Genomic DNA, 27,896 nt, shown 5'->3' on the forward strand with positions numbered 1-27,896 from the left:
CATCGGCACCCCAACACGCATGGTCAATGGCAAGGAACAGTGGGAGTTGGCTAGCAATATCTGAAGATCAGCCACCCCCGTTCTATATTGAGACTTCTTTGCTGGGTGCTTGGTGGAGTTCATTGCACTTTAGGCCAAGAAAGACAAGATCCTGAGGGACTTGGGACTACAGTGGTACCTTGGGTTAAGAACTTAATTTGTTCTGGAGGCCCGTTCTTAACCTGAAGCACCACTTTAGCTAATAGGGCCTCCCGCCTCCGCCACTCGATTTCTGTTCTCATCCTGAAGCGAAGATCTTAACCCAAGGTACTATTTCTGAGTTAGCGGAGTCTGTAACCTGAAGCGTCTGTAACCTGAGGTACCACTGTACTTATATGATCACAGTCAGGGTCCCCTAGCAATTACTGCTTGTCAAGTGTGCCTGGTAGGGACCTTACAGCCATAGAAAAATGTCAAGCCAGATTGTGTTTGTGTCTCAAGCTAAATTATGTCTTAATTCTCATGCTGCTGGACGAATACTGCGGCAATTCTGTACCAAACGGCTATCAAGCAGGGCATCCGAGAGGAATGTGTCAACATGACCTAGAAAACAGAACAGTACTGAGTAAAAGAGCTACTGCGAAGCATTGCAGTGACAGCTACAGACACATCCGAGACGAATGCAAAAAGGAGTTGTTGTGTGCCAGCCAATTGCTGCAAAATCTTGGAAGTTGCTTATGGCACCTTAAAGGCTAACAAATGTATAGCTTTTCTGGGTCAGAGCCCATTTGGCATCGACGTATTCTGAGGCAGTAGTTTGGTTTGGAAGACCAACCAGCCAATATATGTTTAAAATCCAGCTTTTAGTGGTGTCCACTCAGGTAGGGTAGGTAGGTAGGGACGTAGGTGGCACTGTGGGTTAAACCACAGAGACTAGGACTTGCTGATCAGAAGGTCGGCGGTTTGAATCCCCGCAACAGGGTGAGCTCCCGTTGCTCGGTCCCTGCTCCTGCCAACCTAGCAGTTCGAAAGCACGTCAAAGTGCAAGTAGATAAATAGGTACCGCTCCGGCGGGAAGGTAAACGCCGTTTCCGTGCGCTGCTCTGGTTTGCCAGAAGCAGCTTAGTCATGCTGGCCACATGACCCGGAAGCTGTATGCCAGCTCCCTTGGTCAATAAAGAGAGAGGAGCGCCCCAACCCCAGAATTGGTCACGACTGGACCTAATGGTCAGGGGTCCCTTTACCCTTTACCTTTACTTAGGTAGCAACAATATGCTGGTGTGTTAAAGCAGTGTTTCCCAAACTTGGGCTTACGGCTGTCTTTGGAGTACAACTCCCATCATCCCTAGCTGGGGCCGGTGGTCAGGGTTGATGGGAATTGTTGTCCAAAAAACAGTTTGAGACCCAAATTTGGGAAATACTATGCTAAAGAAACCACTGACCTATTGCCAGATTCGCTGGTGCAATTGTTCAGTATCAGGCACTAGCCAATCTTACTGTTTGGTTCATAGTAACTCACTATTGCAATCCTTCCCCGAGTCAAATAAAATCAGGAATCCAGGGTATATTCTTAAATATGGTTTAATACTCTTCTCCATTCTGTACATCACAACACCAAGATATCACTGCTTGGGAGCTCTCTGAAGAGGCTATGTAGTATGCAAAAGGCTAGGATTCTCACCCTTTTAATGTGTTTGTGTAAGTGTAATACATATCGGTATATATTGATATACACATCAATATATAATGCAATATATATCACCGGATATAACACATTGATTAAAGAGATACAAAAATTTGGCATCATTTCCAAACTTAAATAGTAAAAATAAAACTACAAAAAAAGGAGCTGCATACCCTAAATGTGAAACAAGCAGTATATTCAAAAATGTAAATTTACACCCAATTTTTTCCTGCTCTTGTCATGTCACAGCAGACCCATTTACAATGGCAAAATCCAAGTGTACTGCTTCTGGAAGAGACTTCACCCTACGTGAACGCTTCTTGTGGACAATCACACACACTGCCTGCTTGCGGAGTTATAAAAAGATACAAATTCTATTGCTCACATTGACAGAAAGTCATTTTGGACCTCTTTTTAAGAATACACTGTGAGGAGGTTTACGTTAAGACAAACCCGCCTTCCAGTTCAAGTGAGACAGGATTATTGGAACGATATGCAAAGTTTGCCAGCTGGGGAGTTTTACCAATACATGAAGGACAAGAGGAAAATGTGAACACAGCTAGGCACTAAAATATCAAGAGTATCCTTTAGAAAACCAGACAGTCCCAGGGGGATTCAGGAAAGTGAGCTAACTGCCCTGCGTGAGCAATCCCACAGTGTTTAAAGTGAACCTTTGGCGCCAAGCTTCTTAAAAAAAGAGAGAACTTGCTAATTTCTACAGCTGCTTCACACACCCCAGTGCCAAGGTTGACATCAGTCACATTTCGCTAGCTACTTGCATTTAAAGCAGTTTGTGAAATTTTGATGTTAACTCACACCAAGGCAGCTTATGCAGTCCCAAAGCAGAACTAAAAAAAACACACCTCCCAAACCCTAGTAAAGAATAGAACCAAGCATAAGAAGCATTAGCTTGCTTGTGGAAACTGTTTATTGACTGACAAGAGGGAAGAGTGAAGGCCACACGACTCATAATCCCCAATCAAGCCTGCCGAGACCCTGGCATTTTGATTGCCACAAATGAGACATACTTCTTGATTGAAACAAGCAGCGCTTTTGCAGTCAAAGATTAAAATGGGTGGAGCTCCCAGACTGTCTGAATTTACACATCGCACCTTTGAAAGCTGGCATGCCATAAGGGTTCAATTTCTTTTACTTCCACCACTGTAGACCAAGAGCAATGGGTGCACCTCCTAAGGTTCTTCTTCCGCAGTCTAAGCCAAGAACGCCATGTAAATGGGTCGTCTCACTGCAAAATGCAGCGACTTAATTGCCTCCAATCAATTTAAGAAACAAACCAATATAATCTATTAATTTTTCAAATGAAGGTTTTACAGCAGTTAATGTAGCATGAAGGTTAAAAAAATCATTTTCATAAAATACAAGAGCAACCAATTTCACCATTAAGTAAAAGTAAAAACTGGGATTTTTTTTTTTAAATTAGTCCAAAATGGCATTATAGAAACTTAGTAGATTGCTGCTGTACTGACACTATGACAAATCAGTAGGGTTTGCTTCTTTCTTCTTCTTTTAAACCCGGTGTTCTGGATAAAGTTCTGGAAAAACTCCAATTCTAAGGCAGGGATCTGTTTTGTCTTCCATCGCAAGCTTTCTCCTTGGGTTGGATGCTGGAGGGGTGAGGCACGTTTTGCCAGACCCAGGTCGACTACCTAGTAGTCATCAAGGTCAAAAAATTCATCATCTCCTCCCTGGTATTCCATTCCCTGGAAGTCCACTCGGTACCGCAAGATACCTTTGGAAATAAAGGTTAGAAGGAAGATGTTACAAACACTTTGTACCCCAGAGTCGAAAGAGGAAGACTGTACACGTTTCCTTTCCACCTGTATTGATTCAATTTCTCAGAAAGACCTGTGTAAAGCTGCAAGGTGGGAAGAGACCTGTGCCTAAGCTGGCAGGTGAATTCTTCAAGTGAGGCATTTGACTGGCAAGACAAATCTAAAGTCAGAGGAGGTGGTGAAGAATTATTCCAGCCTGAACAAGCAAGCACTCACAGTCTGACCCAACTGCAGTTGAAATTTGGGATTCAATTCTGAGAAGGAAAAGGCCTGTTCTCTGTAGTGAGAGAAGCCAACATCGAACGAGCCTATACTGTATGTGCAAATGAAGAAGTCCCCCTTTTTTCTTTTTTGTAACCTTTATTAATCTTCCCCCCCTTTTTTCATGTTTAAAAGTTCTGATTCGTATGTATCTGCAATATAACTAAAACAAAACAAACAAACAAACAAACAAACAAACAAACAAAAAACCCCAGCCTTTAAATTCCTGTCATCTTGACTAGCAGCCAACAAGAGTGCTGGGAAATTATCACATTAAGTTATTCTCCATCAGTTATAAAATATTGACAGAGATGTGTCCGTGTATGCACTATTGGGGTCTCTCTCTCTCTCTGTAAGATGAGTTACTTGAAAACCGATTCCCTCTGTGCTCGGTAGAATGTACGGTTTCTGCTCTGGGTGGAGCATACAGGATGTACTGCCCCAAGGAAAACCATACCCCTTTCCTGGTTACAGGCTGTGTCCCCTTATGGGGACATACGTCCCTCTCTATGATGCAATTCCTCCAAGATTACCCTGAAAAGCTTGTTAACAGACTTGGGAATGAAAGATAGGACCATGGGAAGCATCCATTAGAGAAGGTGGACATAAAGATACAGCAGATCTGTACTGAATCTGAATTTGTTTTTATGAATATGAAATCTCATTATTCTATTATCACTTTGAGATATAACAAAGCAGCATGAACCACAACTGCCTCAATCATAGATACTTATATGCGGCCTAGGACCCTCGTACCTATGGGACTGCCTCTCCTGGTATGCCCTGCGGAGGACCTTAAGGTCCATAAATAACAACACTTTGGAGGTCCCGAGCCTCAAGGTGGTTAGATTGGTCTCAACTAGGGCCAGGGCCTTTTCAGCACTGGCCCCAACTTGGTGGAACACTCTGCCACAAGAGACTAGGGCCCTGGGGGATTTGACATCTTTCTGCAGGGCCTTCAAGACAGAGGTGTTCCACCTGGCCTTCGGCTTAGACTCACTCTGACCCCTTATATGGGATTTGGTATACAAATTTTCCCATGGGTTTTTTTTTTTGCTGGCCCATGTAGGACCAGCATGGATAGCTGGCTCGGGTGAATATCTGATGTTTCCTCCCTTTATGGTCTTGATTTATGGGCTACTACTAAAATGAGGCTACATTTTAAAGCTGTATTTTAAGCCATATTTTAATTAACTGTTTTTTCCCCTATTACCTTTTATTGTAATTTATATTTGGTGTTAGCTGCCCTGAGCCCAGCCCTGGCTGGGAAAGTAATAATAATAATAATAATAATAATAATAATCATCATCATCATAGAATCATAGAGTTGGAAGAGACCACAAGGGCCATTGAGTCCAACCCCCTGCCAAGCAGGAAACAACATCAGAGCACTCCTGACATATGGTTGTCAAGCCTATGCTTAAACACCTCCAAAGAAGGAGACTCCACCACACTCCTTGGCAGCAAATTCCACTGTCGAACAGCTCTTACTGTCAGGAAGTTCTTCCTAATGTTTAGGTGGAATCTTCTTTCTTGTAGTTTGGATCCATTGCTCCGTGTCCGCTTCTCTGGAGCAGCAGAAAACAATCTTTCTCCCTCCTCTATGTGACATCCTTTTATATATTTGAACATGGCTATCATATCACCCCTTAACCTCCACTTCTCCAGGCTAAACATTATATTTAACAGTTGTAAGAATTCACTAAAGTAATGTAGGGTGCTGCAATTGTGGGTTACAAGAAACACACCACTCTGCCATTTCCCCTTTCCAATTACCTCCAATTCCTCCAAATCCTTTCACAAACTGGGATCCTTCCTGTGACTTATCTGTCACGATCTCCAACGTGGCTCCAAACTTCTTGTAGTTGTTAGCAAACCACTCAAGCAGAGGCATGCTTTCTATCAGCTCGTGTTCCTGTCCAGTCTAAAGATGAAAATGGAAGAGAATTGCTAAGCAAATCTATTTCCTGTACTTCCATCAATAGCTAATATGCCAACTGTCTTAGGTTGCTTCGTAGCTAACGTACGAAAAAGATGCGGCTTTGCATAAATACCTCTTTATCTGTGAAGTGAGATTTATCTTTTTCTTGTTCTGGTGTCAGATAGAGAATCTTCTCCTCTGTAAGGGGAAAGAGAGAGAGAAGTTTAAGAGGCATATTAGTAAAAATTCCCCAAGACAATCAGATTGCACACGCACCTGACAAATGAAAAGCCAAATGTTATTAAGCTCAGGGAACGAGAACATCAATTTTTGTGGAGAGGCATTTTTAGCCCAGTCACCATACTTGGAACATTATGGAGAAAAGGTGCAACTAGAATGCAAGCTGGGCAAAAAAATATTGGGGGATGTGTGAGAAAGCTACTGGCTAGAAGCCGGGACCACCTATATTCTTCAAGGAGAGAATGTATATGTTCGATGTGTCGTTAAATGCCATCAGTGTAAGCACATCTAAGAGCCAAACTGCTTTACACTGTGTTAACATACAATTCCTATTCCCCTAGATCCCAATATTTGTGTAAGTAGGAGCTACGTACCTTCTGTGCCTTGGCAATGGAGAACATATCTCATTATATCCAGGTTCTCATAAACTATCAGGATCTCTACTGCTCCCATTTCTAAGGCTTTTAGAGTGTCTTCAACACCAAAACAGTATTTTCCTGTGTCCTGACTGATCTCATCAAAGTATCGGCCTACATTTAAAGAAAACAAGAGAGATGGAAATGAACATGTCATACATATTTTTAATCAGTGCAGACTGGAACACAAGAGCAACTAAATTTCACGAAGATCACCGCACTGCTGTGACAATAGGGAGACAATGTTGATTACGTTCAGAAAGGTGGAAGATAATTACTTTGGCAGTACATGGACAATTGACTCACTGACACTTTCATAGTTACCAGGTTATGTACCCTGTGACCTGGTTCAGAAGTCACGCTAAACCATAGCTTAGCATGACAAGAATGGGTCTTGGTAAGCTTCAATCTCACTTGCTTCGTGCCCCTTTCAGCAATGCTACAAGGAGGAATCCAACACCTTGCTGGGTTGTTCAAACCTGAATGACTGTGGTTAGTCTTAACTATGGTTTATTTGAAACATGCCAATTTCAAACAGTGGTTTATGAAGCTGGCTTGTTTAGAATAACAATAGTTATATGATGAGGAATTGACACTAGACGTCGCTATCTGTTAACATAATTAGGACTATACATCAGATAGATAAGGACTTGTCCCTCACTTCATTATTTCATGAGAATTAGACATCAGATGTGCTATACATCAGAGGACTTGACAGCTGGCCTGAGGAGAGGAGGAGCCAACTAGCGGTCATGTAGTTGGCCCAGCCATGGAACTGCCCTGAGACCTCCGGGTAAAGGGCGGTATATAAATTCAAACAACAACAACAGACAATTAATTTTGATTCATCACTGGGAACAGAGGGAGGATGGACACTGTGCCAACTGCAACAGATAAGAGAGGACCTGCTATGAGATTATGCTTGCAAGCCTCTATTTAAGCGTCTGACTTCAGAGGCTTGGCGAGCCTTTGCACAGAGTTCTACCGGTGAATGGTCAGTGTTGGTCTCACCAACTGAGCGAAGGATCTGCTGCACCTGGGGGCTTCGCAGCAAATGAGATGAACCACAAACTTTGCATTTGCAGTTATTTCCCCCCAATATCCTTTTGTTCTTGCATTTCTGGCTTGGTATCTTAAGTGCAACTGGTTAGTGAGTATGATATATAACTGTTAGACGGATTCTTTTGTTTATTAGGTGCGGTCTTGTAGTATTGTAATATTTGCTAACCAATAAACCACAGTCTGCCAGTCTTCCATCTGCTGGGATCCTAAAGAACCTATTGCCTGCCCCTTGCTCTACCCACTAGACAATACACCCTTCCCAAAATTGTGCTTTACCAACACCTTGAGTGTCAGTTTATGATAACTGATTAATTATAGTATTTTATTCATACCTATTAGTTTCTTTTCTTGAATGAATTTCACATTAGATAGGACCTCAGTGGACAATTCAATTGCTTGATTGAATCCATTTTCACCACCATATGAGATGTCAACTAGCTTTAGTACTTTGGACTGCAATCGCTATAAATAAAAAGATGTGGTGTTAGAAGACACATTGCATCAGGCATGAGCAACCATTATGTCTGTTGAATGAAGGCAGCATTCCCCTGGGGGTGATATGTTGGGAGCCAGCAGCTGTTGGGGTCAAAACCAGTAGCTGTGGTTGTCCCCTTCTCTTTTTACCTCTGGCCCAATGGACTGCTGGGGGAGAGGGAAGAGCACAAATTGAACTAATAGCCTGCAAAGGGCTTTTGAAATCAGGCCAATGCTTGAAAGCTGCTCACCAAAGTAAATTAGAAGCCTATAGTTTTACACTGTGGAGTTAACACAACCTCTGGTTGCAAATGAGGTTGCCTCATACTTTATCAATACTAAAATCAGGAGAAACTGGGTAACTAATATCAGGCTTTCACCTCGAAGGCAGTGAAATCCCACCCTCAAAAAAGGGTAGCAAATAACTCTTGTTATCATTTCAAGAGGAAATTTGCAAACCCTCTGCAAAGAATGCAAATACACGGGTAACATTTGGTGAACACCCAGATCTAGACAGAATAATCTGAATGATTCCAATGGTCACATGATAGAACATTAGTGCCTGCACATCTCTTTCAAGCTTCTTCTCAGAGTTAATGGCGCCTCTTTTTATTTTATGTATTCACTGAATAAATCTCTATACTATTCTTTGTCAATAACCTCAGAGAAGTTTTCATATATACAGTGGTACCTCGGGTTAAGTACTTAATTCGTTCCAGAGGTCCATTCTTGACCTGAAACTGTTCTTAACCTGAAGCACCACTTTAGCTAATGGGGCCTCCCGCTGCTGCCATGCCATCGGAGCACGATTTCTGTTCTCATCCTGAAACAAAGTTCTTAACCCGAGGTACTATTTCTGGGTTAGCGGAGTCTGTAACCTGAAGCGTTTGTAACCTGAAGCATATGTAGCTTGAAGCGTATGTAACCTGAGGTACCACTGTAATTAGAATTATCATCATTAAAACTGTAAAGCCCAATATCAGATTAGAAGCAGTACTAAAATCTGTATCAAATCAACAGCAGAAAGCAGTCCCTCATTACAAATGGGCAATTCTCCATCAGCCAAAATCCCCATTTACCTGATCAAACATGTCTGACTGACTTAGTTCAGTTTTGAAGTCAGCTGACCCAGCTAAAACGAGACCAGCCACGTTCACCTTGTCGCCAGAAATGAACAGCTGTACAGCCGTTTCTGCTACTTTCCTGACATAGTTGTGCCGCTTCTCCATTCTCAAACGAGCAAAACGCAAGGCAGACTGACCTCCTCTTCCTTTGAGAGACAGAGGTAAAAGCACAGCAATAATGAAAGTTGTTTCCATCCCCGGGTTTTCCCCCCACCCCCATTTTTTTTAAAAGCCAAATGTTTTAGAATTCTTTCATGTACTTTGAAGTGCTTGGACCACATGTTTGTCAAAGCATATAACCAAGTTCACACAAAATACACGTCTATATTAATGTTCACAGACACTTGTTTCAAGGCAGATTATTATAAATTATGACTCAACTGCAATTACCACAACAGCATTATTGTGTGAGGACATCATGGATGGTGCTCATCACATGAAGCCAAGCCTATTTAGTGATCATACTTGCTGCACAAAGCACTATTACTGGCTGTGTCGATTAACTGCTTTATTAGTGCAATGGCAGCTTTCTGCAAAATCACAAAGCCTTTAAGCAATGGGATGCTGGTCTGTATCTATCTGCAGTATTACTACATTCAAGTTACCCAAATAGCATAGAAAACAATAATTTAGGTATGCAATATCCCTCCTTCCAAATGACATGACAGAGCCACTTACAAATGTTCCCAATCATCTTCTCTTTCCCTGATAAACCATGTTTTGTCCTATCTACTATTAATAATTCTTGAGCTATTTTTACACATTACCATGCTTCTTTGGGAGGTCGACTGTGAACTTGTGCAGCACCTCTCTGGTGTTTCCTTGAAGAGTTCCGAAGAGTGCACCACTACCATCTATTACAATAAAACCAAACTTGCTGTCGTCTGACAGTAGTGCTGTAAGGGCCTGAAAATCAATGCAGCAGATGCCAGTGTTATACTTACGATATTCAATAGTTACGGAAAGTCTGTATCAATACGATCAATCTAGGAGGAGGAATGTTCTCCTGTTCGCCTTTATCCCTTTTAGACTCTGAGAATCTATCTTGACTCTCTTCAAACTCATGTAAAAAAACAAGTTAATTATGTTCATCTAGGGCCTTTTTTAATTTAGGAATGTCACTGCTCACTGTGCAGCATCCCTTTAAGCTTGCTAGAGAGAACTGTTAGCAAGTTATTTCTGATTATGATGATGTGCAAGCTTATTATGATGATGTGCTAAGTAAGGGGAAATAATCAGAAGCCATCTTAAGTAAGTAGCAAATGGGCAACCCAATAAAAACACTTTTACACAAAAAACATGCCTTATTTCATGAAAGGGAAAAGAAAAGCAAGCATCAGAAGAGAAAAAGCTCAAACTGGTGCTTGATGGAGAATGTATTAGTTATACACAATAAAAGTCTGCAGCTTGCATTTTGTGCCATCCCTGCAATTAATTGCTCCCCTAAGGCAATCAGCAATTGTTTGAGTAAGTGAGCGTCAAACAGGAACATCAAAGCTCAAAAACCATGACAGCAACAAGCACAGGTGCAATATGACTCGGCTGGAATGGCCAGCCCAAAGTGGCCAATTTAGCATTTCTGACTAGAAACAGTGTTAGGGGTGTGCAACAATTTAAGCTATTAAAAGCCTTTCACAACTCCAATGACTGGCACACCACATGAAAGAACTGGACGTTACAAATATGTTCTGAGATGGCTGTAACACTGGCAAAAACCTGCCCAAAATGTATATTAAAAAGGAACCGTAAGCATACTGTTACTGTTTTATTTAGACCAATATAGAAAAAGCAAGTTCAAGTCTTTCAGTCAGAACTGGTGTCGCATGAATACCAGACCTTTTCCAATGATATTTGCTGCACACATTGGAGACACTGAGCAAGGTTCAACTAATGAGTCCCATCAATCGAAGCCCTGAGCAAAGCCTTCTACTTGCTCAACAGAGCTTCTGCCCCCCCCCCCCCCAAAATGGCTCGGGGTATGTGTGTGTGCGTCAGGAGAATCTCTGGAACAGAATGAAGGGGAAGGAGACGGTGGGATTTTTTGGTCTGGAAAGTCGAAATGTTTATGCTGAAGGAATGATCAGAAAAATGTTGAATTTCTCCCAATATGTGAGACGTGGGAACTGTTTTTGCATCTTCCCCACAACAATTGCTAATGCAGTATTTCTCCCAGAAAGTGGGAGCATAACCAGTGTTTGAAACTCCCATTGTTCTAGGCACATTTTGCGACAGATGCATTACCAAGAGCAGCTTCTGAGCTCTGGGCACAGTACTGTGCCTAAGATGTAAGGAAAGGAGGACCCTTTTCTGCCTCCCCACTTCCAGCTACTCTCTGAAGACTGGAGAAGAGGCCCTCTCAAGAATATTAGAGGGGTGGGCAGGGGAAGGACATGTGAAAAATGAACATAATATTTTAGCTGCAGTTCATTCATTTTCAGCTTTGTATTCTTGTTTTGCTACACAACAATTCTGAATAAACCAGATATCCAATGGTTGCCTGGAAAAATTAACCAATGAATCAGAATTGTTTCTGGACCCAGAAATAACACAATAGCTATCACACATTTTATCTATAATTATGTGTTTGAAGTGGAAGGTAAGGCCTAGTAAATCACAGTGTTCAACTCCAGGGGGAAAAATCCCTGTATCTCATTGTAACAATCCACTGAAATCACTTGCATAGTCTGGCATTTTATGCCTGCAATTTGCTCAGCTCACAATGACATTTACAACCTTCCAGACAAAAATGAACCTTTGGATCCCAACATTTGTGATGGCTATCAGCCTTTGTTTCTGGAAAGGTCTGGACGCTGGGTGTATAAGTAAACAACCTTGCTTAGTATCTTTGTACGTGAACAGAAACAGGAAATCATGTTTTGAAGAAAAATACACAAGTGTATGTTGAATTCAGAAATAGGTTGTTATAATTAACATCTAGTAACCAACACATTGTATACGATAACTATTCATGAGCATACTGCAAACTGAGCAAAGTTATCATGAGCCAAATTTACAATCTGGCTAGAAATGCAAAATGACACTTACCTCTGTATGGAATTTATTATCGCACAAATACAACGATGTATTTATTGGTTTGAAAGGTTCAAAATCAATGTTCACTTTCTTCTCCTTTCCTTCTTCTGTCACAATTGTTCCACAATATACAACAAGACCATTTGGAGGTACTGTAAAAAGCACAGGGTGCAACCTTAGATGATGCCAAAGCGAGCACAAAGTTATTCATAAAGTAAGCAGAATAACTTTTTACCTTTGTTATAAAGTTTTAGCCGTTGCTGTACAGATGTAATGGCGCCGAGGACTGAAAGGCGATTCACTCGAGATTTAATGTTTGATGCTGTACCAAACTCATCCGCTAACATCTTTGCTACTCGTGAAATCTGGTCTTTGGGGGGAATGATCAATGATATCATGCTGGTGCCATTGCTGGGGAAAAAGGAAAAGAAACTATGTTAACACAAGTTGTGTGACTTCAAGCCTGGAAGAAAGCATGCCCAAAACTAATCTCAGAAGTTCAAGACTTTCTATTATTTGCAACATCCTTTTGGAAATAAGGCCTTCCATGCAGGGCAGTTCCTTATACTGACCACAGGACTACTGTGGGCCTATGTACACACCAAACTGGTAATGTTATATACAGTGAAATAGCAGGCACGCCTTCTGGGTCAAACTCACCTGATCTGCAGTCCCAGAATCAAGCTGTGGACTGAAGCTTGCCACCCCACAATTTAAAACAGGCTACCTCTTAGAACATACTAGTCTAGCTGTTATAAAGACTCGATGACAAAGTTAGCTCCCACAGCTTTCTTTGTGCTTCTCATCTTTGTATAAAGGAAATTCCACCTTTAGGGTGGAAATATTAGGGAGTTCCTAATATTTATGATAAGAATATTTAAAAGTTTCATACAACTTCTGAATGTTTATGAGCACATTTTTATTCTGATTTGTTTTGAGCCAACAATCTATACCTTTCTCCAGACAGAGATAGTTCTTAAACCTTTAAAGTTGCCTTATCTGAACTGAAATGACCAACCCAGAAGGTAAAGGAAAACTTTGAGGCTACTGCATCTTGAGAAATACCAAATCTTTCTTCAGGTATTTTCATCCCTGAAGTCTATGTGCTTTATGAGGAATTAATGCCTTAACTTCCTAGCTGGTTCCTTCCAATGTAAGGGGCAGAAGAGAATGGGCACCTCAAATAGCCTTTGGAGGCTGCCTACTTCTACAGTATTAGTGCTATTTTCTGAAAAATATTATGTCTTAGGTAGTAGCAAGCTTCCAAATGCACACAGAGGGGAGTTTTATGTGCTTTAACACATTTCTATACCTCCCTTCACTGGATCAGATGTCACAGCAGTGAGTCATATCCTTCACAATACAATAAAATGTAGCCCAAGAGACAAACCACAAAACATGCCAAAGTATAGAAATTTTTAAAAATGCTTTAGTAAATAAAAAAGTCTTAACCTGACATTTAAAAGCCTGGCAAAAGATTTGTACTGCAACTCATTCTGTTTGCTTGGGCTAGCAAGATTGCTAGGAAAGCTGTACAACAAAGTCAAAACAAGATGCATAGTTCAAGCACCCCGAATATTAGATCAAATTGAATATACAATATTTACTTCTCCTCACCCTGAATTTAAGACAAGAAGTCTGACTCGTAACAAGTAGCCTGTACTCAATAAGAGAGCAAGCCTACAAAGGTAGGATAGAATGTACTGGCATATGGGAGTTCCACAGTTCCACATTTTTATGGAAGGGAAAGCCACAAGAAAGACTCACAACGGCAGCCAGGAATGCAAATCTAACAATGGGACAAGCCTACCACATGCTTCAGTAATTTTCATTTTTTTAGTTTACTGAGTTGTTTAAACAAGGAGCACAACACCCATTCCACCCGCCCCCAAAATCTCCACTTCCTCCTTGTCAACTAACCCACACAGATCACTCTCTCTCCTATTGGGGAAGAGAAAATTTCTAGTACACTAAAAATGTAGCAGCTAAAAATTTAACCATGCTTACAAAACACAAGCTTTCAATAAGTTACTAGCACTAAGGTAACACTCCTTTCTTTTATGTCTTTGCTCTCCCAACCATTACAGCTACAATCAGGGTTCAAAACTAGCAGGGCACCAGACACATTTTGCACCTAAAGATTCTCCATTTGAGAGCATCTTAAAACGTATGGGTGCCATTTGTTGTGCCTGGCTGACACTCAAGGATTACTGAAATGTATGTGCTTTGAAGCCTCAAAGTATATGTTAAGGATGGACAATATTTTTAGGAGTTTAACAATAAAGAGTAGAGTGTTTCAGAAACTGAAGTATGCTACCAATATTTTTTTACTGTAAACACCAAATTAAACATGTATTAACAATTTCTGTTAAAAATGTGATATTAAAAATGTGTCACTTATGTGAATTGTGTATTAGTTCATGCTTGGGCTCCTAGCTTTTCTATCCCATTTTCTAACATTGGCTATGATGGACAGAGGAAGTCGCCAGACCTACTCCTTTTGATTCAGATATGTGGATTTTCACTGTAGTGCACTTTACAGCACCTATACCGTGAGACTAGTACAGTAAATGATTTAGCTGTGTCAGGTTAGATGGGGTTTTTTTAAGGCAAAAGGCAAGACCATTTATGATACTTTATCTATATAAATTTACATCTTATATAAAAAGTTGTATGAAATCATCCACATATTGGACCTATACTGCAGGGTGCTAAAATGTGTTTTGTAGTTCGGACAAGGTGCAGACAGTATTAAAACTACATGGAAGTCTTACTGCTATAGCTAATTAGATCTGAAACTCAATGAAAGCAGTTTCAGTGACTTCAAGATACTAATTGTTAGAGTAGCCATTTTAAAAGTTTGTACTGTACCATACCATATTATTCTACAGTTGGGTCGAGTTTCTTTAACTTTTCAAAAAATTTCCAAATCTATCAGTATATACTTCAGTTGCGGGGGAGACCTTTTATCTTATCTTAATTTCCACTCAGATACAGCACAAGCCAATTTCTACATCTAACTACTCAAGGATGCAATGAAAAATTACTTCAATGACAGTAAGGTTTTTTCACTTCCTTATGTCATTTTAAAAAAGGATACCAATTGCCACCTCGTGGAATACACTGCTGCCATCTGCTGGTTAAATATCTTATCAGAACAAACTGTGATCAAGAGGAATGATAACAGATCTGTGCTGTCTTAATCAAGATTCAGATTAACTTTCAGCATACAGTAGTTTTAGTGCTCTAGAAACTGATCCCTGAATACTGTCAATTATTCAGACGATTTGGAATCCTCAGTTGGCTTCAGTAATCAAACACTGTGTGTTGATTAACTAGAACTCAGGCTATCTGGGCATTATCATGCTAAGATAGCAGAAAATTTGTACATTTACAACACAGGGTAATGGTAAAATATCTTTAGAAACTACCACAAATAATGTTCTGCCTTTCTAGGACCAAAATTGTTCGTTCTTTCTTTCTCATGTGTGTCACAAGTGAAAAACCAGAAGAGCATACCTCATCTCAGTTAAGGAAGAGCCTCTCCAGAGAAATGTGCCCAGCATCATTCTTGTGGTCTTTTTTGCACATTTTTTTAGCCACTCAGCTCTTTCAAACAACATATGCTAATGATCTGGGCATCTCCATTTATAATTTGTGTTCTATTGCGTATTTATGTTCATTGTTCTTCTACTTTTTCCGCCAGAATTCATTTATGCTTTTTCAATACCGCATTTCTTTAAAAAATTATGAGCCAACAAGAGAACATTTGCTGTTGGGCAGTCATACAAATGCAATTAGCACTGCTTTATTATTTAAAAATTAAATTATGAAACAAATGACTAAGTAACAGCTCATGAGGTCATTATATGGATTACCAAAATGCGGCTTCAAAACACTTTATAGTACAAAACCACACTTCTTACTGCTCCACAACTGAGGGGTTCCCCACAACCACCCAAGGAGCTTCACAAATAGTAATTTAAACCTATGTTGCTTACATCCAAGTTCAACACTTTCACAAGAGCATATGGGTAATATTTCAATACAGTGCACACATTTGGGAGTTCTCTTGCACATCAGAGCAGTACAGTCACTAGAACAAATGACTGCTCTCACAACTTACGCATGCTAGGATATGGATTATCATTAGAGAGACAAAGTGAGTGCCAATTTACTAGCCAAACAGGAAGCTTGTATAAACAGCTGATGCAGCAACACTCCAATCCCACTTTGGTTACCAGGCCACTATAGCAGTTGCCTAGCTGCTGAAATCACACACACTGGTGTTTTGACTCCATCCTAGGCAAAGCTTGTTGTGGGTGCTAAGGAATAAATCTATAGAGCAATGACAAATGGTTTCTTTTTCTTTGGGGCTACTCTGTTCGCTGAAAACTGCTCTCTGAGGGCAGGTAGCATATTCTGCAACAGGAACTGCTCAGGTTCTAGAATAAGGTTAATGCCAGCCAAAATGCGCAACTGATCCAATGCTTTCTTTCCTAACCCCATCCTCCTTCCACTTTGTATACTGTCTACTAGAATCTGAGGCTGTAGGCAGGAACAGCCCTATGCTTTAATATCTGTATGGTGCTTTGAAAAGTTCAGGTACTTTGTATTAGATAAAAATAATAATCTAGCAGCAAGGGTTTCACAAAAGTGGTGTGCACATGCTAATGGACATAATTACTTACAAATATGTGTTCTTGTATATAGATGCAGAGTGGTGATGTAGATTAGAATTTACACAGCTTCATTTTTTTTTTTTTAGTAAAGTGGTTCTTAACTGTAAATATTCCTTAAAACCTATTGGAAGTCATGGTGGACAGCATAATTCAGGCCATCTTACAGAAGAGGTAGGAGCCTAGGGCTACACAGGCCAATAAAAAAATCTGATGGGCTGGGAGCATTTCTGCAAGGCTCTGCGCCCCTGAACTATTTCATGAAATAAGTTTCCATTATGCAACCACCAGCCCATGGTTCTGGGCAACTAAACGAAAAGCATCTGAGCATGTTCTAAGTCTTAAAGTTTTCCTGATCTAAGTCAGTGGAGACCTAGCAATGTATTTTTATTTAATACCCTTTCTACCTCCACCTTAGGGATATGTGATGTAACAATAACTGGTGGATCCTGGGCCCAGAGGACTGCACACTGAAGCTCCCCACCTCAACATGCACTATGAAGACACAGAAAGGGGCGCAGATTCATAAAATACTAAGATGGTCTGAAGTGAAATGTGGAATAATGTGATAATGAAAAGGTTAAGCAACAGGCGCAAGAGCAGGCACACGGTGAAGTCATAGTCTGAGTACAATCTAAGTGCACAACTGAGTTGTCTCCAACAAAGCCATCCTGTTAACTCAAAGACTTCCACCTCTGTAGCAGGCCTACTTCTTCCTCTCTAATTCGTTCAGGGCTTCTCCCCAACCCACCCTCCAGGGTAGATCTGGGAGGAAGCACAGGGCAAGCACAGTGATAGAAAGTCCCATTGCATAGACATAAATTATTGTGCTAACGGGACTTTGTTGGATACCCTCAGATAGGATAGAAACAGAAGGCACTGGCAAAATAATTCTGGGAAACATAGAGCAAGGCAGAACATTTTATTTACAAAACTACTCATGCACAAATGGAAATCACTATTTAAAGACAAAAACCCAGGATCTGTCTCTGATGTAACTTTCTCATTAAGCTCCCCACAAAAACGAGGCCTACTTTCCTGACACCCCAAAATGTGCAAGTTAAGCGCACTAATACCAAAACCTAAGCTTTTAGCCAACCTATTGCTTGTGTAAAATATTTTTTTTTTTAAAAAAAGGACAATGAAGAATGGAGGTGAGTATATACTCACTTAGAGATATATAATTACAGGTGATTCATATTTAAAATATGAAGGAAAGGGTAGGCAATTGGTTGAGAAGGGTCACTTTGGAAGTTGCATTCTGAAAGAGTTGCTAACGTCATGCTAGATAATTCCTGCCATCAGCACTAAACAGGAAAAAACATTAGGTAATGCAGCTCCTCTATGGAAGAGTAAGGAAGCAAATACATCAGCCAGTGAGACCAGATTCTCCGAAGACAGACAAAAGAGCAGTCTGTATTCATACTAAAAATAAGTGGCACTTCAAGTGAAGAGAACACACGTCTTCTCCAGACGAGGCTTCATGTGACAGCACAGCCATGCTGGTGATGATACAAGTTGGGCACTAGGTTGGCCAAGGCTGTTATGGACAAACAGATTTTCAGCATGCCTCCCCATCTTATGTTTATGGCTTTCTCTTCTAAATATCTGAATTTCAACTCCCCATCTCCAAGCCTTATAAGAGTCCAAAGCTTTGATCTGCTAGGCTATCAGGATGCACCTTAATGTGGTTTCTGCTCAAATAAGCACAACCAGAATGGCACAACCATCTTGCAAGCTTCTAATCAAAGCAATCACATGGCAAAAAACGAAAGAAAAGAAAAACCCCTAGTGCTGGGCAACTCAAGAGTACAGGCAATGACCGTTTTAGGCGTATCCAATATGTGCGCGACTATGCTCATGCACTGAACCTGGAAATGACAGAAAAACATCACAAAAAGCAGCAGCACAGGGTGTCTGCAGGCTTTTGCAATCGTGTTTCAAATAAACACAATTTCATTTAAATGCACAGTGCCTTGGAACATAACCCCCACTTAAATTGTGAGTTGCCTGTGCCAAATAAAAGCCTTGAAAAAATGTAGGATGGTATCCCCCTCACCACTTAAAAGCCATGCTGGGTTGCATCCTGAAGTGAATCTGCAAGAAGTGGAGCTTCCTCAGCAAAGTTGTGGGTCCTCCCTAAGTAATCTTAAGTTAAAAACTCAGTACCCACTTCCGTTTTCATTATATCTTCCAAACAGTTTTTGGAATAAATTCCACGTCAAGTTTCAATATGCTAATTTATTTCAACTACTTATATGCCACTTAATTCCAACCATCTCGAATCAAGAAGAGTATATTAAACTTCCTAGATCTTGCTTCTCTAGGTGTGAGCATAGTTTAACCTGCAAAAAGGCAGCAAGGCCCAAGATATAACCTGGGCATCCAGAACTAAATTTGGTCCAGAACAGTACCTATGGCTTCAAGTAGAACGCAGCTCCATTCAAAAGAAACCCCCACCACAATGCATGCACATAGGTCCCACAGAAGGCTTACGAATGTGTTTGTCTGGATTCAAGCTTATTTACTCTCATCAGACATACCACTGTTGCTTCTGGGTCACAGGAGAATAATAGAGCTGGGTGTCTTTAGTACTTCAACGATACCACACTCCAAACCTCCAAACAGTCCTTCTCAGTATCTTTATATAGATACTGAACATAGGAGCCAATTTGAAACTCTGCAATTCCCCATAGGTTAACTCCCAAGTCCAACCACTATCTTCCGAAGTCATCTTGGAAATAAAGAATGCAACCTGGCAATTGGGCAGTTCCCAACAAGAGGAGATACATTTTTCTTTTGTTCTGGATAAACTTTAAAACATTCCCTGTACTTCAGATATATGAATATGTGTGGAAAGAATAAAAAAGGATCACAGGAGTCAGGACTACAGTGCTTTGTATGGCGTCCTATCCTTCTATGTCTACCACAGTCCCACTCCAAATTCAGCTGGCCAGCTAATAAAATTTCCATGTGATTTCTTAATACTTACACAAAAATGTACTGAAGGTGGTAGTGGATTGTATTGAAAGTGGATGACCAATTTTATACTTGGATTACTGTTCAGTCATTGTTGGAGTTTCTTCAAACCGCTCAATTAAAAAAGTCCAGTATTTGTACTCCTGAGAAAGGCTATTGTTTATTGGACCACTTAATAGAACAGAGGATTGTATAAGATTTGAAACAATTGTACTGTAAAATCCAAGCAGTAAATATTATTTGTTGTGGTTTTATAGTTCCTTTGGTAATAGTCTCAATGACGAATGTAATGATTAAAGTAAGCAGGATGTAATATACTGCCTATCTAGCAGTAGTGTGCAATAACAGAAATTTAGTATAGGATTACTGTTTGATCTTAATTGTTGGGGCATGGACTTTGCTTGCCTCGACAGCTTTGCTCCAGACCATCCATCACACAGGAGAAACAAATCAAGACCCCTGGTTTGGCCTTATGACTGAATCAATTATTGTGGTTTATTTGGAGTGAAACGAACTACAATTTCTGGATTGAATGCAACGCTAAACCGGGGATTACGGATTGTTTATACCACATGTGTATGCTGGCTGTTTGGCAGTAATAATAAACATTCATTCTACCACAGGCAAGAGGGGAGAAGCAAAGCAGTACAATAGCTAATCACCTTCAGATTCTAAACCCATGAATTCATTCAATCTTTTCTACACTTGCCCCCCCCCAAACACACTTGTATTTTTGTCAAAAAATTTCAAAGAAAACCTGCAATGTTCTTCCACGTTGCCAACAGCTGATTGAAATCAAAATAATCAGCATGGTATGATAATTAACCAATGCTGCATACAGAGCCCAGAGATGCTTTGGGCTGCCTGGGGTGGATGAGTTCATAAAGCAGATTATCAAGAATCTCCACTTGCCAAAAAAGTTTTAAGTTTCCTATTTAATCTAAACCTCCACATTTTGGAATGCAGTAAACTGAGAGACCATTTCGCTCCTGCAGTAATCTGTACCCTAACACCAGTTGCTAGGCATTAGAAAACTGTAAAGTAAAGAGACATGAGAAAGGCTTTTCCCACAAGACACAGCACATTCAACAATACAGTGGTGCCCCGCAAGACGAATGCCTCGCAAAACGGAAAACATGCAAGATGAAAGGGTTTTTCGGTTTTTGCGTCGCTTCGCTTCGCTAGACAAATTTCCCTATGGGCTTGCTTTGCAAGACAAAACGCCTTGCGAGTTCTTTTCCTTTTTCTTAAAGCTGCTAAGCCATTAATAGCCGCTAAGAGCTGTGCTTCGCAAGACGAAAAAACCGCAAGACGAAGAGACTCGCGGAACGGATTAATTTCATCTTGCGAGGCACCACTGTAATCTTAATCCTAACATGCATTTAGCAGGGTACAAATTCAGCAAGTTCACCACAAACAATAAGTCAAATTCCTCAAAGCAGGACTCACAGCAGCATGCAAAAGGTTATGCAATTATCCTCAGCTATATATACACATATCTTTTTAAAAGCTAGAGTTTGAAAAATTAACATTAGGATCTGTCGAGTCTTCTTAGGGTCATGGCTTTTTCTTTTTATAAACATACCAGGTGTAATACTTACTGAAAGGTTATGATCAGTGTTCAAAACTCCCATTGTTCTAGGTGCATTTTGCGACAGGGAATTTCATTAGCGCAAACAGTTTCTGAACTCTGGGCACCGTACTGTGATTAAGATTTCAGATTAAAACTGCAGAGTGGAAGGAAAGGAAGACCTTTTTCTGCCTCCCCACTTCCAGCTACTCTCTGAAGACTGGAGAAGAGACCCTCTCAAGAATATTAGGCAGGTGGGCAGGGGAAGGACTAGACCATGTGAAAAATGAACATAATATTTTAGCTGCAGTTCATTCACTTTCAGCTTTGTATTCTTGATACAAAAAAAGTGCCTAGACATTCCGTTGTTGCGCCTATAACCTAAGTTAAAGTGCCATCCAGCTCCTAGCTTTCATATCTCAGTTTCTAACACTGGTTATGATTCTGATACTATTCTTTTTAAGCTTGCCAAAAATTTGGGACAGTTCATTTATACTTGAAGGTGAGGGCATAGCTGTAAGGACTGTGCAACCTTAGTATTTACTACACAGTATTCAAAACTCAGAGCCTCAACATCAAAAGTCCTCCAGCCTTTCCCCCAAATTGCCAGCAAAATCTAATGAGGTGTGTTACTGGAATGCAATGTTTATTAAAATTTTGATACATGGCAATGAGGCCATATGGACTATGCGATGCCACACACACACACAAAACGGATGGGATTCATAGACAGACTATCCCACATGTGGCGTTTTGGAAGCTGCTCCTACTTCAGATATGCACAATCATTTCTAAAGTCTCACTGCTATGTTGCACATTCCACACACTGAAAAACCATCCTGGATCATTCCTTCGTGACGTTTAAGTTTTCACAGTTTTTTATTTTAAAACACACCACACATTCCTATTGCCCTTATTATTTGCTTGTGAGACTGTTAACACCACACTACAGAAATGTCAACCTGAAGCCTCAGCAACCTAAAATTCAGTACAACAAGCATTAGCAACGATAAGCAGACCTTCTCATGTTGCTTTTTGACTGCTATCAAAGTTTACTATCTGGAAAGAGTATCCAATCAACTACCAACACAGAAATTCTCATTATCAACAATTAACCAGTGGGTGGGATCCAGGCAACCCAGTATACATGTACAGAGCACTTCAAACTTCGGAAAGGCTTTTTAGATGTCTGTCACCAGAAGGAGGGAGTTTCCTTGTGCAAGACACTGTCTGTGGCACTTCGTATCTTGATGTTGGCCACTACAGTCTAAGAGAATTTCCACCTCACTTCCCAGGCTGCTACAAACACTTGGAACTTGTAAACAAATTGTATTCCTTGTCTCTCTGACACATGTTCAATAGTGAACACTTCTTTTCAGTGGCAGCACATTAAGTGCCAGCAGAAATCAGAAGCATGTCTCTCTGTCATGTGGATTCCATGTTTCACATAATCCTCCAGCATGGGAAATGTAAGGTTGCATATAAAATTAATGCTTGCACTCTCTGTGTGAGGAATAATTGCTAATATGCTGAAAAAAGCCAGTAATTTCTCGTTAGACATAAGCAGTTGCCATTGAATCAGACTACTAGATCAGCTATACCACTGGGATTTAACTATCGACTCCAAACAAGGTACAATAAATCCATAATGAAGAGATAAAGTGTCCAGCTCCCTTAGCAAATATTCTACTTGGATTTGGAGCTATGAGGCTGGGCATACACAAAGTAAGGTATCAATAAAAATGTTTCTGAGAATGTACTAATGATATACAGGCATAACCTGAACAAGTTTCCACTAGAGCATATCAGTTCTTAAGTTTAATGTCTAGCAACCTGTCCAGTCACACAGCAAACACTAACTTCATTTAATTATAAAACGAGAGCAAGAGTTTACTGAACAGAGCACTTAAGTGTGGGTACGATGTGCCTTTCCCCAAAACCAGGCTGTCTGTGGTATTACATGCTTTCAGCTCAGTACATAAAAACCTACAAGGGCAAAAACTTTTTTTTTTTGGAGGGGCTGATTTAACTCCACCACAAAACACATAGCAAAGTAGCAAATGTAAAGTTCCCATGTGAATCTAGGAGGGTAATTGGTCTGGCCTATGCTTTTCTTTGGCAGCTGATGAATCATAGGATCATACAATTATAGAGTTGAAAGGGATCTGAAAGCTCATCTAGTCCAACCCCCTGTAATGCAGGAATAGGCAGGTCACATGCATGGAATTTACAGCTAAGTAGTCTCCCTCCTGAAGGGCCAACCAATTCTGGCTGGCTTTTATAGTGAGCCACTATTTGTGATCCCCACCAAATTCACACCACTCCCAAGTCCTCTGGCACACAGATAATTCAGGAGAAGAAAGGCATCACTCTCACTTCATGATAGGCTTCAGAGACAATTGAGTCACCAAAGCACAGCACCTCCCCTCTCCCAAGTCATCCATGTATGTAGGGAGGAGGAAATAGGCATGGCCTGTTCTTCCCAACCAGTATAAAATGAGACTCTCCCACTCTCTTCAGTGCATGGAGAACTTCAGAGCTCTGAAATAAAAACAACTGCCACAAAGGCTACTATTACCTGGTGACCCCCTGGTAATCTCATGTGCAGGCCTTCATTCCCTACTACGGTTCTTTATTAGGAAAAACTAAACACAAAAAAAAATAGTCCTCCAAATGTGTACAACACAGTGAGAATGGAAGGAAAACTGCAAGGAAATATAGCTTTATAATCAAGAGACTGCATTTTTGTCCCCAAATTAATCTCTGTATAAACAAAGACGCTAGTGTGGGGTTTTTTTAAAGTCACTCCTCCTTCACAGGTGAGTGTGACTACCAAGCAAGTAATTCAGTGGAAGTGGAAAAATGTAGCCGAAGAAAGAGAACTGCACCTCACCTATATCCACCTCTCTATGAAGAATGGAAAAATTTAAAGAAACCCAAGAGTAGTGGAATGTCTCCACTCCAGATGACGAAATGCAGGGAATGGGGTGGGGGTAAGATGACTCTTGATACCAAGAGACAAAGTTAAATACAGCCTTTGAAGCAGGGCCCAAGTCACACGAACCCACATGCTTCACATTCTTTGTTTGGGGATTCAAGGTTGGGACCTGGGCACTCAAAACATTCACCTTTCTCCTCTTAGGTGCCCAAGCGGGACAAGTCCACAAGGCTTGCCTTCTATGCACCTGTAGCTCCATATGGACCTTGGCCGCCCAAAAACAAAGGCAACAGGAAGAAAGGCCTCTCTCTCTCTCTGGGGGGGCTAACTCTCTCTTTGGGGGGGGGTATGTCTGGACCAAATCGCTTTATAGCTGTCTGGAAAAAAGGGGGGAGTTGAAGGTTTCCACACAGGTGACATCCACATGACTGAATAGTTCTCCATACAGGAGCGAACCAACCCAGTTTAGAAAGGGGGGGCAGAGAATACTTCAGCCTGGCTTTCTCCCTGAAATTTTAAGCTTTCTATACAAAAGCGATTATTATTTTTTGCGGGGAGGGGAGGTGAAGCGACTCCTGTTCCACCCTCCACCCCCCCCCTTTTATAACCCGAAACGGAAGGTTTCTTCCACCCCCACCTCCGGAGAGGGAGCCCAGGCCCTTCCCCGCCCTCACCCGCGAGCCGCCTCGAGGCTCTTGATGAGCTTCTTGATCTTCCAGATCTCCACGTTCCTGTCGGCAGCGCTGGGATCGTCCGCCATCTTCTCCCTCCTCCTCCTCCTCCTCCTCCCCTCCTGCGGCTGTTCGAGTCAACCGCCAAGGCCGCCGCCGCACGAAGAGAGAGCGGGGGAAAGAGAGAGAAAAAAATGAGAACGGAGCCTCGGCTGAGGTAAAAGTAAAAGCCGTCGCGGTCTCTAGACTAGGCCCGCCCCGGTCTCCCGTCACCGCGGGAGTGCGGCCACCACAAGCCCAGCCAAGCGCTCCTCTGAGGCGAAAGAACGGGCGCGCGCGCGTTTTTACCTCAGGCCTCGCCGCCGCCTCCCTTCCCTTCCTTCTCCGGACGGCAGCGAAGGGCTCCTCGCGACGGCGCCTGTGACGTCGCTGACCGGCTTCTTCCTTCCTTTCCTTTCCGCCTCCCTCGCTCGCTCGCTCGCGCCCCCTCCCTCCTCCTCCTCTCCTCCGCGCTGCATGTGTTGCAATCGCCTCACATGGGGCTCCTGACGTCAGATCCGGTCTCCGCACGTACGCACGCAAGCGGGAGAGGGAGGAAAGGATGGAGAACGCGCATGCGCCAGGCGGAGGAGAGAGAGAGAGAGAGAGAGAGAGAGAGAGAGAGAGAGCGCTCTCCGCCACTTCTCCTCCTCTCATTGGTTGCCTAGCTTCCTCTCCGTTGGGTGGCTCCGCGGAGAAGGCACCGCCCCCCCAGCTCTGTCACGCCTTCCGCAGCGCGCGGCATGCCGGGAGGCGTAGTTTGCTGCCACGGTCGCGCAGGGCGGATGCGGGGCTCTCGCGTTGTCCGTGTCAGCGACGTTTTTTCGCGTCAGGGTGCGTTTCCTTTAAAGGAGACGCGCACGCGTTCTGGGGGAACGTGTGGAGCCGCGTCCACGAGTTCCGTAGGGCGGGGTGGACCAATAGCATCTGCTACGTCGACGTGTGGAAGAAGCTGGAAGGAGACCCTCCCCAAGTTTCTGTTGCTAAGCCCAATTAACAGTAATTGCTTTCATTGATTAAGATTGGCTCCCATGGAATTCAATGGGCTATTAAAAACGCGTGAGGCAAACGGTGGAAGTCGTTTAAAAAAAACATTTTACCTAAGGTAGATAAGGACAAGATGAAATTATATATTCGAATATAAATATAGATTGGAAATTGCTGTGTATAGTGAATACTTATCGACTTTTAAAAATTTTTACTTTTGATTTTCTTCTACTTCTTTATTTTCTGTGATCTTTTTTCAGCTATCTTACTTTTCATTTCACTACTTTATTGTGAATAGCATTTTATAGAGGTATAAATAACTGTAAATATGAAAAGAGACAAAATATTCTCTAATTTTTTCCTTGGCTATGTGTATTTTCTTTTTCTTTTGTATTTCCTTTTGTTGTAAATATGTATGTTTTTCTAATTTGTACTTAATAAAAATATTTTTTAAAAAATAAAATAAAAAAAGAATTCATTGGAGCCAGGGGTAGACATACCTTTGAAATTTTCCCTAGACATGCATAAAATAATAGGATTGGAAGGGATCACGAGGGCCATCTAGTCCAGCCTCTGCAATACAGGAAGCTTTTGCCCAATGCGGAACTCGAACCCACAACCCTGCGATTAAGAGTCTACCAAAGAGCTATCCGTTGTTGGTCATGATCACGCTCCCCTCACTTTTAATGTAGTTCGGTCATAAAAAAACCACACTTGGTGCGACCCAATGTGATAATAATTTTAAAGTCTTAGATATATAATAAATGTTCATAAATGTATCAACCAAGCACGGACAAAGATCAGCACAGGAAGACCGACCTGAAACCATTTTTGGCTCCCAAACTGACCAAATGTTTTCTCTGCGAGGTCAAAGCGAAATGGAAAATCCTCCCCATTGTCTTTTCCTTCATAAATCCTGTCTTAAGGGTATGTCTGTGTATGACTAGGGTGAGCCTATGACCAGACTCCCCAGGGTATCCAATCAAGTAAGCATTAACAGGTAACCTGTCAGACGAGATAACGCCAGGCACTCCTGTCTTCCTCTGCCTCCCGCAGTTTGGTCAGACTCATGTTTGTAGCTTTGAGAACACTGTCCAACCATCTCGTCCTCTGTCGTCCCCTTCTCCTTGTGCCCTCAGTCTTTCCCAACATCAGGGTCTTTTCCAGGGAGTCTTCTTTTCTCATGAGGTGGCCAAAGTCTTGGAGCCTCAGCTTCAGCATCTGTCCTTCCAGTGAGCACTCAGGGCTGATTTCCTTCAGAATGGAGAGGTTTGATCTTCTTGCATGGGACTCTCGAGTCTCCTCCAGCACCATAATTCAAAAGCATAAATTCTTCGGCAATCAGCCTTCTTTACGGTCCAATTCATACTTCCATACATCACTACTGGAAAAAACATAGCTTTAACTATATGGACCTTTGTTGGCAAGGTGATGTCTCTGCTTTTTTAAGATGCTTTTTAAGATTTCTGCTGTAGACCGCCTTTTCTGTGATGTATGTATGATGTATGGAGGGGTGGTCTTGAGCTCCAGGGCTGGGAATTTAAAATTTCTATATAAGCCAAACGTTTCAGGGGAGAATTTACAACAGATTGGCACCATTTTTGTGTGAATTGGAGAATTTCAGATTTTTGCTGAAGTTGTGACCCCGGGGCTTAGAATTTTTTTTTTTTTACAGGTTATGTCTTCGAGGGCTGATTACATGTCCTATAATAAAAAGCCTCCTGTTTCGACAGCCAAACCTTTCAGGGGAGAATTTGCAACAGTTTGGGAGCAGTTTTGAGTGAATTGGAAAATTTCAGATTTTTGCTGAAGTTGTGACCCCGGGGCTTAGAATTTTTTTTTTCACAGGTTATGTATTCGAGGGCTGATTTCATGTCCTATGATAAAAAGCCTTCTGTTTCCACCACCAAACCTTTCAGGGGAGAATTTACAACAGTTTGGCAGCATTTTTGAGTGAATTGGAGAATTTTTGATTTTTGATGAAGTTGTGACCCTGGGGCTTCGAAATTGTTTCCCCCCCAGGTTATGTGTTCGAGGGCTGATTTC

General features: G+C 41.6%; 1 protein-coding gene across 1 annotated transcript; it reads right to left on the minus strand.

The window, feature by feature from the left end:
* Positions 1-1,544: 1,544 nt before the first annotated feature.
* On the minus strand, positions 1,545-25,422 carry ETF1 (eukaryotic translation termination factor 1). Its single transcript, XM_083730743.1, has 11 exons — positions 25,173-25,422; positions 24,828-24,952; positions 12,223-12,398; positions 12,000-12,139; positions 9,722-9,860; positions 8,910-9,100; positions 7,689-7,818; positions 6,253-6,408; positions 5,772-5,836; positions 5,494-5,641; positions 1,545-3,413 (listed from the first exon to the last, which is right to left on the minus strand). The coding sequence occupies exons 2-11, from the start codon at positions 24,911-24,913 to the stop codon at positions 3,331-3,333; spliced, it is 1,314 nt and encodes a 437-aa protein (XP_083586869.1). The 5' UTR covers positions 24,914-24,952; positions 25,173-25,422; the 3' UTR covers positions 1,545-3,330.
* Positions 25,423-27,896: the final 2,474 nt, after the last annotated feature.

Source organism: Podarcis gaigeae (genome assembly GCF_964106915.1).
Source record: "Podarcis gaigeae genome assembly, chromosome: 3".
NCBI classification, from domain to species: domain Eukaryota; kingdom Metazoa; phylum Chordata; class Lepidosauria; order Squamata; family Lacertidae; genus Podarcis; species Podarcis gaigeae.